General features: G+C 37.3%; 1 protein-coding gene across 6 annotated transcripts in view; it reads right to left on the minus strand.

Annotated features, from left to right (window-relative positions):
* Nucleotides 1–15,246, minus strand: part of TBC1D5 (TBC1 domain family member 5) — a 320,762-nt gene that overhangs the window by 48,545 nt on the left and 256,971 nt on the right. For 5 of the 6 annotated variants that reach the window (XM_080583485.1, XM_080583486.1, XM_080583482.1 and 2 more), the window contains 3 exons: nt 10,751–10,836; nt 6,051–6,328; nt 1,833–1,898 (listed from right to left, as the gene is read on the minus strand). In XM_080583485.1, coding sequence (XP_080439611.1) covers nt 1,833–1,898; nt 6,051–6,328; nt 10,751–10,836 — 430 coding nt within the window. The remainder of the gene's footprint in view (nt 1–1,832; nt 1,899–6,050; nt 6,329–10,750; nt 10,837–15,246) is intronic. The other variant, XM_080583487.1, reaches the window with a different exon arrangement.

Here is a 15,246-nt window from a genome sequence, read left to right on the forward strand (position 1 = left end):
CGGATTAAACACAAAATGCCATTTGTATCTTTTCTGTAGTGTGTCTCATTGATTGAGCATGTTTCTTAACCAGTAGTGTGAAACATTCTCCTCACTCAATAGCTCAGCATCATTCGAGAGAGTTTCTAATATTGGAATATTCCTCAGTAAAAAAAAGCAAGTAAAAATAAAACGGAATTCTTACCCTCAACACACAAACAAAATATACAAAGTGATACAACAATCTACATTTACTAACTAACCAAGCACATCTCATTCTTCTTCATCAGCTCAGTGAGCAACCCGAGAGCATCACTTAAGACTAATTTTCTTCTGCTCATTCTATCAAGCTCTGATAAATACATTATGCTTCTTTAATAGATCAGATAGAAGCCATCTCTCTGACCACCTAAACACATACCAGAAAGTCCTAAAGCCTGTATGAATCACACTGAAGAAACCATAAGAATGGAAATCAAATAAATGCGTAAGAGGAACACAGAAAGAGATAAGGACCCCTGATGTTAACAGTAGTCAGAACACATTACTGCAAAGGATGTCTTAAAAATATATATATGCACACAAAAATCCATAAATAGTTCACAGTAATGATGCACTGAGCTTCATGCACTAAAAATACATACCCTTCTGAGACTAAAGGGAGCAGTGTAACCTCCATGTGCTGCCTTCTAACTCTCTATTTGCCTGTTGCTAAAGATTATTGGGGCCAACACTAGGGTTACAAATGCCCTGTTTCAAAACCATTTGGAAAATACACAGATGAGGTAGTGAGAAAAGGGACTGAACTGTTGGTGTTGCCAGCAGGTCAGAGGGTGGAGATGTGCAATGTCTTGAGAAGAAGATGGGAAGTTCAAAAATAATGTGATCTATAATAAGGATCTACAATGAAGTGAAAAGAAGATGGCAAAAGGAGTGGAGAAGACTTATGATGAAAGAAAAGCGAACTGCAAGTCTTACAAAGTTTGAGTTTAGTTGTAAGGGAGATAACCATGATCTTTGGAGGGCTTTACCTCCATAACTATAGGAGAATATAGGAAAAATCAAAGGAGACATGCACAGGTGGCATACAAAACCAATGGCTCGCTCTCTCTTTGGCCCTTACAGAGAAAAGAATAGCTATCACAGTTATAAGGAGAGTGAAGGACAAAGATACCAAAAAGAACAGAAGCAAGGCACAATCTATAATTCAGAACCATTCAGATCTCTCATCTATTACTCTCTATTTGCCATAGTCAGGATGTAGAGTATTAAAATCTGCAAAAAGAATGACATGAGTTTTACAGAACTTTTAAACTTCAGATAAATTAGATTCTTTTTTTTTTTTTTTCCCTACACTGAAATGGGAACAAAGGCTTCCAGCACTTCTAAAATTTATGCAAACCAACTCATCACACAAATGTGTATGCTTATTTCAGAGCAAGGCAGGCAAGCTTCTCTTTAGTTAAAAGCATTAATGCTGACGTCCTGCCCCAAACACAACAACAGGGAAGCTGTGTGACTAAACGGGAGGCTGATGGTCAAATCGCCCCACATGTCGAAGTGTGAAATGGACTACAAACTACAAGGCAAGTGCAGACTTTCAACCAGGACAGATGCTGGCGTACGGGAACGTGACCGCAGAGCCACACACAGCAGAGTCGGGGAGGGATGAAGCGAAGCTGCTTTTTTTTTTTTTTTTTCCTTCTACACAACAGTGCCGCTTGGTGGATGGACAATGGCAATGAACGGGGAATGGAGACGCCACAGATGAAGAAAACCCGCGGGGGTCCCTCGGCAGCCCCACGGTGATGCCGAAGGCACGAAACCACTCGCCATTGTCACGGCAACTGTACCTGGGTGGGCTGGGGGGTTCTGCGCAGGAGCAGGCCGCGCGGCATCGCTGCCCCTGGCCGCCTCGCCTGGTGGACAAACAGACACGTTAGAGGGGTTTCCACGCACACGCAGTTCACCCAAGTAAAGACCTGCAACTTCTCGTTCTGTTCAGCACCGAGACCGCAGCGTGAACGGGATGTATGTTGTAAGAGAGCCCCATGAGGCGAGGCAAAGGCGAATGGCACGTTTTGACAGCCGGCGTATTACACGCTGCTTCCACGCACACGGAAAAAAGCAGTGGTTCCAGCAGTGTTCACGATCTGAACTGTCTACAACAAACAGGCAAAAACATCCTGTTTCGGGCTTTTCTGCCATTCTGCTGGTTTGGCAGTATCATGTTCATGCTGTGAAGAAAATTTCATAATTACCTAAGAATACTTACATATACACATTTTTTTTTTAAAGGAAAAAAAAATAAGTCAGTGTCTTATTCCTTTCACTTATTTTTAGTTCTGCTGTCAGTAAGTACAAATCCTTTTTCCTTCAGAAAAAGCATACTCATTTTCTAGGCATAGTTCCTAACTAATTCTACATACGGAGATAATTTCGTTAGGGCATATTAGGTGACTGTGGAAATTCTATTCCTGCTACAACAAATACCTCAGAAGCATCAACTCATAAAAATAAACAGAAGCCTGGAAACACTTTAAATAGCTGATCAGAGTTTTGGCAGAACTTCCTCTTCAAACTGGTCCTCTAATGTGTCCTTGTGATAAAGTGCCATTCAAATCAAAAATCCTTTTGGGTTTCATTGAGAAAGGACCTAGAAGGAAAACTGTATCTTGCACTATCTGGGAAGAAGTGAAAGAGAAATGCTTTTTTTTTCTGGCAACACGTTGGCATTTGGTAATCAAAGATTATGCAGTTTTTGAATGCTCAAGAATCTGGTTAAACGCAAAGGCAACAATTCTGCTTTTTTTTCTTTTTTCCAGATTTTTTCATTATCAGTATTTTTGTCTTTCAAGACCACAAACTCAACTTGACAATCCAATGAACTCTAGATTTAAATGTAACATTTGTGCCAATGAATTCTTTCATTGTGAAAGATCAAAAAGGATCAAAAGACTATTTTAATCCTTTTTGTATTAGCAGGCTACCTTGCATAAGTAATCAGTAATGATACCCAGTCTTCTGTGCTGAGGACAGGCTGAATGGGATTAATATATTATTAGGAGGAACTGATTTTCCAATTAGGTGTCTGGATACTTTGTTCAACTGTGATTTGTAATGTTGAAGACTCATCTGGAATTACAGGCTTGCAATTATGGTTTTTTTTTTTTAAAGTATGTCTGCTGTTTTTCCATGTATGTTCTCTAAATTTTATGCATTTTTTAAAGAAATTCAGCAAGTGCAAAAACTTTGGAAAGAGAAACAATTCCTACTGATGATACAAAATAACCACCCCTCACACAGAACAGCAATTGCCACCCCTTGAGGTGGATGCATGAGTGATGCCTGCCACTGCTGCTGGTTTGTGACACGAGTGCTAACTGTGCCAAAGCAGAGCTGTTAAAGCTGGAAGAGGATTATTTTGCCAGTCCTTCAAGACATTTTGTTACCAATGACTTCTTCACACTTCATACAAAGGCACTGAATTTAATCTCTTCAAACTTACAACACTCTACATCTTAATTTAAATTATCAACACTACTTGAGCATTCAAAACCTGAAAGGACTAATATGATATGAAAAAAATGGATAGCTTTCATTACTGACTTGATCCCTGTCAGATGTACAGCATTTCATTCTTTGGGTATATTGTCCAACTGAACATCTGTGAGTAGTAGATCAATTGGAAGTGCAAATGACTATCAACTCAAATGCAAAATGCATGCCTCTGCCTATCTCAGCTAAATAACCAAGCTCCAGGAGGTTAAGGGGAGCTGAAAACACAGTGAAGAACAGGAACATTAGACAGTTAGATACAGCTTGTCAGTGACTTGATAGCCTTATAGTTATAAACCATACCAAACAGCTTTTAGAAACCCAAAAGCTAGAGCAGAAGCCAGAGTTCAGCAAAAGCCAGTGCACAAAATCAAAAGGCACTTAAAGCTAAGGAGTTCAGTACAAACAGAGTAAGTGGAATAAGAGTTTCTCTGGATATGTCTGTTTGTCCTAAATCCCTGGCCCCTGAAGCACTTTGTTCAAACCTGCCAGGAAGTGCTCTCATCCACTGCAGATCCACCGCCCACAGTACTTTCTTAAGGGGATGATACTGTCTTCTCGCAAAGAACTTAAAAGACTCACTTTTAAGAATGGGCGGAGATGATGCTATGCGCCATTTGGGCATCTCTTAAAAAATATAAATTACAGTGCTTGCAAAAGTAGTTAGCTGCCATCATTCAAAATTTCAGTCCAACTACAGGCAACATACTGATAACTATATAGATCTGGAACAACAAACATGGCACTAGCACATAAAATAAAACTCATTGTCATCTCAACTGATTAAAGAAGGTGTATTTACATTTTGTTGTCTTTAAATTATGTCTGCAAAAGTTGTAGCAAATATGGATATTCTGTTGATGTAGAAATATGTGCACAGCTTGTGCATGACAATCACCAAAGCCTAACCACAGTTTTTATTCTGATTGTTATATGGAAAGTGTCAGGTGTGTTTCTGGATGATGCCACAATTTTGTTAACGTATAGGAGCATAAACAGGGCCATCCTTGATCAGCTAGATCAGTATTAAGCTACAACTGATTCCACCTACAGAAGGTGCTTACAGATTTTTTCACATTAAACAGGGAAAAGAAAATCACCATCTATCTAAGGACCACTTTTCAACCCAGAAGGTATAAAATCAGGCATGTGATAATGGAATTATGGAACTTTTTTTAAAAAGCAAATAAAAGAACCTGTTCAAAACTGTGGAAATAACTTCCTTCTAGACCTAATTTTAGTTCCATTGACTTAAGCAGGATCTGCATCAAGGATTCAAACAGGAGTGTACACAAAAATTGTAAATAAAAAACAAATGACGCCACTGTACGGCAAGAAATTACTGCATTTCATTTTCACATTTGCACAGTCTTGGGGACTGTAAAACCTTTGCTGGAGCCGTTTTGGAGGTTCTAGGATTCTGAGAGAAGCTACAAATCTGGATTTTGCCAAGCAGCTGTAGCGGCCCTTACAGAATTACCTGCATCTCTCTGCTTCGTGAGAACAGCTGTACCCCTGAATTCTGCTCACGCAGTATCTCCTGGGGAAGCGGTGCGTCATGCAAGGACTAAGTCTGGACCACAAGGGTGCCATGGGACAGAGAAAGAACCATCGATCTGAGCTATGGAAGTGTCATTTCCTTTCTCTTAGGCTTTCAAATCTTGTGAAAAACATTATGCAATACTATGCAATTGTTCAGTGCAACCAGCACCTTGACCAGCCCTCACACAACCATTACGTGGGAAGAGTTGCTAGAAGCAGCAGATACAGTATTGCTCTGCATACTCCTTGCAAACTACTGCCATAGGCTGTTTGAAGATGAAAAGCAGAAATATGTTTTGAGCCTAGCAGAGCATAAGGAACAACTACCAAAACTGAGCTCATTGACTTTGTTGTTCGAATAAACTGTCCTTCAAAAATATTAAAAAAAAGGCTCCAGGAAAAGTATTTATTAAATAGAAAAAGTGCAGAGGGCCATCACGAATTATTATAAGGCAAATATATGTCATTGTTCAAATAACTTCTCAAGTAAGTTCCACACATTCTAAAGGGAATAAGATTTTGTTTATTAAGAATTACTCTGTAATTGATCTAACATCCTGCAGTCATATTTGGCTAATATTGTTATGCATGGGATTTGTGCCAATAACCTGAAAAAATACCTATATGAAATTAGTCTTACAGTTAAAAAAACATTGCATTTAAAAGACTGCAAAATTAACGTATAGCAAGATAGATAATGTCTACGGCAACACTGAAGTTTGCTCGTATGTTTCATGTAATATGTTAATATTTTTTCAAAGGTTCAAAACTTCCTATAGTATCTGTGCATTTCTGACGTAACGTCTAATTCTACATTACATTGCAAACATCCTGCTTAACAAAATCCTGTTTTTTGTTTCCTCCAGATGTGAACCCATTGATCGAAAATCAATAAAAGGACTTTCTTCAGTCCTTGAGGCACGTGACAATGCTTCCTCCTGTGGTGGCATCGCCACGCTTTTCAGCATTACCTTTGCCCAGCTGAACTGGCATGCTTTCGGATTTCATCATTCTCTGCTGCTGCGCCTGGTGGTGGTGGTGGTGCTGATGGTGCTGGTGGTGGTGGTGGTACTGGGGGGCTTCCGCTGCGCTGCGGATGGGCACTGCAGGTGGAGGAAAGCTGCCCCCACTGGCTGGAGGGCCCACAGCACTACCTGAAGCCATAGCTGGAGCAATCAGCTTTCGTCCAAAATTCAGCAAGCTGTTGGAGACTTTGTTGATGTTCAGTGGGGCAGCCTTAGCACTGGCACTGGAAAGAGGAAAAGAGAAATCATCACATCCTTGCCAACCGCTTTCACAGACACAGCAATGCATACACGCATTGTTTTTCAAAATGGAAAAAAAACAAGAGTTGAGCAATACAAAGAACATATTTTATCACAGTCACGCTGGAACATACACAGGAGCCACAGGGATAACATGGTGCAGGTTTTTCCTAACCAGTAGTGGTCAAAGTCTTTTGGTCCTTTCTTCCTGAAAAATGCAAACTAAACCTAAACAAAGAATTTTGCACCACTTCTCTTAAATTGCCTTCTTAAACAAAAAAAGTGTCAAGAAGCTATCCATGCTCTGAAGTGTCAGAAACATAAGAAAACTTCGACTTTCTGCACTTCTTATTCCAAGACTACTTTAACATTTATTCTGTTAGATTAAATTCTCTTAAATGTTTAGAATAACTCAAACACAAACATTTCTTTTAACAAATAAAACTACCACCAGACTCTGATTTTAAGTCGGAAAAGCTACATGTCTTTTGCTCTTATTTCACACTCTGCTCAAACTAGTCATTTCAAGCCAAGTGCTTTGTAAAGGGAATCCTGATTTCAAAAGTGATTTTGGCTGAAGAATGGCTTCAGGATATAACACATATACTGGGTCATGATTCTTATCACTGTTACCTTTTATTTTTAACTACAGTGGATATTTAATTCACTTCAGTTACATGCAACGTTAAGAATGAGAAAATTACCAAACCATTTAATCTGTTTAAAATAAAGAGGCAAAGCAGCTTCTAATTCCCAGTGTAAGTGTTCACATAACCCAGAGATCAGCAAAGCCATTCCCATTTGCTCATGCAATATTTTCCCGTTTTATGTAATTAATGCTTGAAATACCCTGCACAGAAATCTATCACAATCACAGAGACCTTTCCACTCCTGATGTTTTATTTTACTGATCTACACATCAGTGATATAAATAGCTGTGTTTAAAAAATTTGAAGAAATATATTTAACTAAAAACAATACAATCATCTTACTGGGGAAAATAGTTTCACAATGTTTTGGAGTAAAAAATCAATTACAAACAAATTAATATAGGTGACCTGTAACTTGTGCACGCGCCTGAAAAAGTAATTTTGATGTTAGCGTTCGTATCATTTTCCTGGCTCCATATGTATGTATTTTTTCAAATACACAATATGAACACATACATGTGTATAGAACATAACCAGAAAATAACAACAGTTGTTTAGATGAAGGATAGATAAGATTAAAATGAGAGAAAGCAGAAGAAAGTATGTGAGCTTGCAGACTCATGAGATAGGGCTCTCCTGCCACAGACTGGTGATGAAGAAAGAGAGCACATCATGTATTTCTGAAAGAGCAGCAGTGTGGAGAATGATTGCTGAATATTGACTACAGGACGTTTCCACATCTCCCCATTTTATTAATTGCCACCAATATTGCAAGAAGTCTTTCTGTAGTCACCTCAGAGTAACAGACAAAGTAACTACAAAAAGAGTAATTGCAGGTTTATAAAATGCCCCTGTAGGGGACCCAAATGGTTTCAAAAGCAAATTAAATAGTCCTAATGATTTTAAGAAGGGGACATGATATAATATTTATTATTATTAAAATTTACTCTGCTACTATTTGGCAGATTTGTTTATTAATCAGTTCCCCAGGGTATGCAGAGGCACTTAAGGCAAAAAAAAAAAGAGGTTTTTCTTGATTCCATCATATATATGTGGCCTCAGAAGAATCAGCACAGAGCCTTTTGTTTAATGATTTCTCCATTCCATAAAGAACACACAGATTGTAGCTTTAAAGGTGGAAGAAGACATATGAAATGCTGCCTTAGCAGATATCAAGCAGATATCAATAATCTGCAATGAATCTAACTCCCTCACTGATTTCAGGGCCACATCAGTAATAATTTGTTGAGATTCAGAACATGAACATAAGTGTATTTGGCATATGTTTTCTCCTTGGTCCACCAGGACAAATTCCCAGGACTGGGGTACTATGTATCCTCACTCGCCTGAACCATCACCTTACAAAAAAGATAATGGCTTGCACACCGAGTCCTAGATTTGCGTTGCCTCAAAGTTTGGAGCCTTGACAATAAGCTAAAAAAAAGCTTGACTTCGCACAAAAAAATAGTATTTACTGGAAGCAGAGCTTTTTCTTGGAGAGTACATAAGCAACAAAGTCACTGGATGGTTTGAGTTAACTGCATCAGTCAAATCCTGATGGTCCACAGATGCTCGAGACAAAGCTTTTGTAAAGAAGCAAACAGAATAGAATATAATGTTGAGATCACGGAAACTTTAAGGTTCATCTGTTTGTGTATTTGTGTCCACCAGCTTGTTGCTTTTTTTCAACTGTATGTTTGTCTAATGAATCGGTTTTCTTTTTCTACACTGCGTAACTTGCTGCTTTGACATATATGTAGACCAAAAGTCAGATTATTTGTATTTTTGGATGGTTGGAAAGAGAGTTCTTGAGATACTGTACTAAACAGAAACAACAAACACCAAAAATCTTCTCTAAGCCATTGTGTTCAAAACACGAATTCGAAAAATGCTTTCAACAACAATATGCAATAATGTTTTATAATTGAGAATTAGAAAGGATAGTTATTGCAGTTCCTAGTACCTCTGTAAGTCTTGGCTCTGAACTGACTGCTAATGATCAACTCAGAACACATACATACATGAAAAATAAGTAATGATGTTATCTACATTTTTTGTCAAGAGGCGGTCTTAACAAAAGTATCTGTAAGTACAATCCACTGTGTGATTTCGCTGTATTGCAGCTTCAGAAAATGAACAATAGCAAGGTGTTAGATCTCTGGAGAAGGCATGAAAAAAGCTGAAGTTCAGGAAAATAAGAACAATGTATCTATTTCTTACTGTTTAAATGTCTGATATATTAACACAAAGGATGATTACAGCCATTAAACATGGATCAATGTCTGCATTTTAGCCATCTAAATGTATCAGACATACACAACAATTACAAGAAAAATGCTGATTGATTATGTTGTACAGTTATCAGCAGATGCATTTAAAAGTAAGGCATCAGTTTAAAAATATGAATATCAAGGAGATGTGAATTCCGTTTATGAAGCAAACAATTTTGTTTCATCACAATAAGCATCATTGACCTTGACTATGAATGGTGTATTTTTAAACTAGCAGTGGGAAGATGATTCAATCTCTGCAGTTTTCTGCTAAGATAAAAATGTTTTGTTTTAAGCAAGCCTTATGCAAAGGCATTTATCTCTTCAGTAAGTAGCCATTATGAGAGATGAGAGATAAATTTATGAGTATGACAGATTAAAAAATTTTGTATGTGATAAAATAAGCAATACATGTCAGAGATTTGTGAAGATATTTTAGATAGAAGAAATACATGTTAGAGAGTTTTAAAGATATTTTAAATATATTATTGAGTCTGTGGAATTAAAGAGGAAAATGATCTGTTAGCTTGTCTAATCCATCTCTCTGCTCACTGCAGAAACATTTCCTGATGTTACATCCTCCAATTCTTTCTCTAGTATAGATCTCTAGTTCTTCTCTAATCTTAACCAGATTTACCATGTCTGACCTACTCTAAATGGTCCTGCGCTGAGACAAATTTCTCTTGAGTTACTCCCCTGTCTGAACTATTCTAAACAATTTCTCCTGTGTGCAATGAATTCACAGATTTAGTGGCTATTTGTGTCCTTAGAATTTAAGTTTCCAACAGGTGTCATTCCTGTTTGGACTTTATGACTTGTTTCCACCCAAAATCCCTGAAATAATTATTCTGGCATTTCCAAATTATTATTATTTTTTAATCTGGGGCAAGTCTTGAGACCATTTAAAAAAATTAAATAAACACAACAGCTTTTGACAACCAAGAGGAGGCAACAGCCACCTGCCATCAGCACCGGCCATCCTGCCAGGGCACAGGCACCACTAGACTACATATCAACAGATAAAGTCATATTGATACAAGCCATTTCTAAAAAAAAAATGAGGAAGGAATGTTGCAAAAAGGTTTAGTAAAAATTCCTTCAAACTGGATTTACATTAATTTAACTTACACAGCTTGTGTTACATTGGTATGTAACGCAATTGTAGTGCAACTAGATGTGCTACTGGAAGTATCTCAGCTGCAGAACTCACATCAATGTTTTACCCCCTGCTTTTAGTGTACACTTCACTGTGTATGAATCCTCTTAGTCTTAAAAAAAAAAGCCAGTGATTTGACCAAAGCACTATCTGTGAAACCTCCATTTTTCAGGTAATAGTAAGGTAAAAATTCAAAATAAATTTCATGAACTAAGCACACGTGCTTCTAACACTACTTATGTAATTCTTTTTTGGGATAAAAGTGACTTATGGAACATTTTATTTATGTAAGATATTAGTTCAGTGAAAACATCTTCAGAAATAGCTTACCGGGTTTTATTCATCAAGTCTGCTCCACGTGCTTTGTAATAATCTAAATTTTGTTGGAACTGGTGAGTCACTGGTCTTGGATTTTTCTATTAAAAAAAAAACAACAAAAAAAACCATTACCTTAACTTAAAAAAAAAAAAGAACACTGTACAGGATTCAGGATTTTTCTGACAGATTTAAAGCAGAGACAAGAAGTATGTTTATTAATGAAGATTAAAAATATAAAGAGTAATTTATTTTCCCAGGATCCTGGTTTCTGAGGGCAGTAATGGTAGTTACATAAAAATGCAATCTTAAGATACTTAAAAATAACACCAAATGTTACCAGTTAGCTCTTCAGGCTTAGAGAAATCAGTGTTTTTTCACACAGGGAGGGCATCGCTGGCTGCCGTGAGACCGCTTCTAACGAAATCAGTAAAATCTGGCAAAGTTCAGACACCGATCTCATTTCCTCCTTTAGCCCTGGTACAGAATTTTCCCATTGCCAAGGTAAAATGACATGGTTTTAAACAAAATGATAGTACTAAGGACAAACCAGAGCTTGCATATTGCAGTGAGCGCATTAGAAGCTTAATTGTGGGCTAAGCCAAGAAAGCTATCGAGAGCCACTAGATGGCACACGGAGCCTGTTTCTCTGACCTTCCCCTGCTCAGTACGGAAGCCACAAACAGCGCTGTTCTCCTGTAACAAAATTTTTATAATTAATACCGAAACCCGAAGCTATTTGTTAGTTTCCACCTCTGCAAAAATGAAAGTATTTCATTGAAGCCCACTGCCTCCAATAGCTCTGAAGTCATCTTTTCTGGAGCTGATATTCTGCTGAATAGTGATGAGGCACAGAGCACAGTATTACATAAAGAATTTTGATTGAATTAATGCAACCTGAAGGGCACTATCTGAAAACTTTTTTTTTTTTAATTTGAAGTAAAAAAGTGCATATGGCTTAATCTAAAATAGCAGAGAGCTACAGAGAATGCCTTATATATATAAACATGAATTTGAGGAGAAATGGTTTAAAGTAAAGCATTTCTAGTGTAAGAAAAAACAAAATGATACATTTCAGTGTAATGATCAGATACACTGCACAAAACAGATCAAAATACTTTATAGGTATTTGCTTCAAAGGTTGGTTAATTTGTAGGCTGTTGCCTTATATTCTGATCTGCCTTCTGAAATCCTGTTAATAGCAAATATAGTTTTACTGAACTCATTTTCCATGTAACTGCAGATAACGCTCTTTCCTTGAAAACCTTCTTATTTTTGGAGGAGGTATAGGAGTTGCATTTTAACGACCAAACTATTGCATGTGTACAACAGGAGAGAGGAAGACTTAAGGAGGTGGTAGGTATCAAAAGGCAGGTATCAAAATTTCTGGGGTCAAATGTAAAGCTGGGAATTTCCAGATCGTTTCATGCAGTCAGACTTAATCTTGTATGATATGCCTCATTTCCTTTTTTTGGAAACACATTAAACATTTTAAAAATATATCCTGTTTGTGATGTTCATTAAAAAATGAAACAACAACTAAAAGCTATTAGACAAGCATTAAAAAAATTCTCATCTATTCTACCACCCACATTGTAATGGCCGCTGTACATTTTTCTTCTCTTGTTATAAAAACAATATTTGCATAACTCTACCCATTCATGGCTTGTAAGTCAGTCCTCATCAAATGACAGCAATAACAATGAATCAGCTTTAGTTACTATTGCTCTAGTTTGGTAATTCAATGCATTTCTATGATAATCAAATCCAAACTGACGTGATGAGGATAACTGATGGTTCTGTGACTACTCTGCAAGCAATCAAACAGTGTAACTTTTCTCCCATGAATTAAATAACTTTTCTTCATGTGACTTGATGTCCATTTCCATCAGGTGGAAGATAAGAGATGGTTAAAATAGCTGGCACTTCTAATTCAAAGGGCAGCCCCTTTTGAAAAACTCACTTTGCTACTTGGTTTTGCAGTCTGTTTCCAATAACTGTATGTATTTTAAACCTGGCAAAAAGAATGGAATTTCTGTTCCACGTCCCAATGAAATGAAAAAAGATTATTACACTTTGCTTCTGTAAAAAAAAATAGAAAAGGAAGAAAAAGGAAAAGATCATGTGGAACAGTTTCTTGAAACATATTTATGCAGAAATGACATGCAATTCAAGACACGAAAGGCTGATCTGCTATCTAAGCACTTAAAGCCTTTAACAGTAATAATGATCTAACTCGAACATATGAATGAGGCTCAGGCATTACTTTCACAGGGGCCCATTTAAATTCCTGTGTGGTTTAAGGGTATCAAAGGAAGAAACAGTGTAAAGTAGTATTACATACAGTGAAAAAAAAGCCCTCAGAAAAAATAATGTTGGAAAAACAACATTAGAAATGCACGATAGTAAATACCAAGGGTTACTGCTACAAATCCTTTTGTAACACTACAAAGATATCCTTCAAGGAAAGTCCATTACTTAAAACAAAACAAAACAGAACAAAACAACCCCTGACATACGTTAGCAGAAAAATATCTGTGCAACTTTACCACAGAAATGTTAAATACTTCTGGAAAACAGCACTTCAGGCAGCAAAAACTATAGTCTATGAGTTATATTGTTATGATAACATCCTTTAAATCTTACATTAATTTTAAGTATTTCAGTAATTTGGATATAAGAAGCAGAAAGGAAAACCTACAGTTACATCTCTGTATGTATTTTAAACTAATTCCCCTGTCTAAGTGTGCAGTTTGATCCATCCTGTATGTTAGATGACATGTATTAGAACAGAAGATTAAACAAATTTATTTACAGCAAAACATTTTCTCCTAAACAGTGCAATTTAGAATGGCCAGTAAAGTTTTTTTTTCTTATTTTTTTCAAATTATGTAAGTATTTTGACTAGTACCTCAGATGAAATGTTTTTTCTTAAATGGAAAATCTTGTTAAAATGACAGCAAAATCAACCCTTCAAAATAGTGATTTGTTGAATCTTCCTAAGAAATTGTGTAGGGTATTAAACAGATTAAGACATTTACTTTGTTTTCCCTTCTAGGGAAACAGAGTGCAGAAATCCTAGAGAAAAGCTGCCTGTGCCAGTACTACAAATCCTTCTTCTCCACAACCATTTTTAGCAGCAGTCTTCTGGTTTTACAATTCTTCTGTTCTTACACTTCTACCTAAAGTGTGCTCAAACTGGTGAAAACTGCCAAATTTACACTTTCAGAAGGACAACATACTAAATACAGCTATGGAAGCACATGTAGAGACAGGTGTGATTTTGGACTTTAAAAATTATTTTTATTATTTTTTTAAATTGTGTATGTCTCTTAAGGATTAGCCACAGAGGTATCTTAAGTTGTTTCAGGTATCTCTTAGCTACTTCTGATTCTGAGCCCTTTCTAATTTTAGAAGACAGAAGCCCATCACTACCCCATTTACAGGTTGACTGCACTGTTCAAAACATCCATAAAGTATGAGCCCCCGTCATCCCTCTTCTACTCTAAGTCACAACCCGATGTACGCACTCTGAATCCCAGGGCTGGCAGGGGGGTTTTGGGGACTTTCTACTTTGATTTACTGGAAAAGGGCTGGAGCTCAGTTACAGGTTACCTGCTCTTTCCCTGGGTGAGGGGACTGAGGATGGGGTCAGAATTGCATCAGATGTAGCAGAAATTCCCTAAACTTACACGAACTGCTGAAAAACTCTTAAAATTCCCACCAGCTAAGGACTGTGCTCCGTACGCTTAAGTTCTCCAGTAAAAATCCTTCCTTCCCCAGCCTCCAGAGACATCCTGCGTAAGATTACCGACGGAGCTGCTATGATAGAGTGAAGCGAGCTTGTGGGACACAAGTCACAGGCAGATTGCTCTGCAGCCTATCAGGAAAAACACGCTGCTGCTGTAACGTAATGTTTAACAGTTTGAACACACATTATTTGCAAAAGTTTCCATGCAGGTGCTAGCAGAGGAACCTACACAACACTCTTTTCTTCTTTGTCTAGGTGTTTCCCGCCTTTTTTGCATATTAACAGAAAAAAATGTATCTAATTTTGCACAAAATATGAAGGTTCAGAATAAGAGACAACAACGAGAAAAGGTTTTCAGTATGTCTGATGAAAAATGAGACTTATTTTAGTGAACATGCTATTGCCTCAATGCCAAGGGAAAAGCACTCGTCATTAGAGAAATGAATTGCTCAGCTGTTTATAAGCAAAAAGCTCTGGGGGAATTCCTCGAGGCCCAAAACACAAAGCTTTGCAGGGTTACACAAACATATGTTGCAGGTGTTTTAGGGTAGACAGGTGGGGAAACCTCAACTACTGAAAAATACGCCACTTAATAGATTGTATCTGAAACCAGATAACTAAATGCAACAGAGAAAAAAAAAAACACAAAACAACAAACAAACAGAACAGCCACAGTGAATTACACATGCACACAGCAATAGTCTCGCTAACATAATTGTCTCACTAGAGCCAAACGGAACTTTCTTTTTAAGTAGATTTT

The sequence above is a fragment of the Anser brachyrhynchus genome (genome assembly GCF_964034855.1).
Source record: "Anser brachyrhynchus genome assembly, chromosome: 2".
NCBI classification, from domain to species: Eukaryota; Metazoa; Chordata; class Aves; order Anseriformes; family Anatidae; genus Anser; species Anser brachyrhynchus.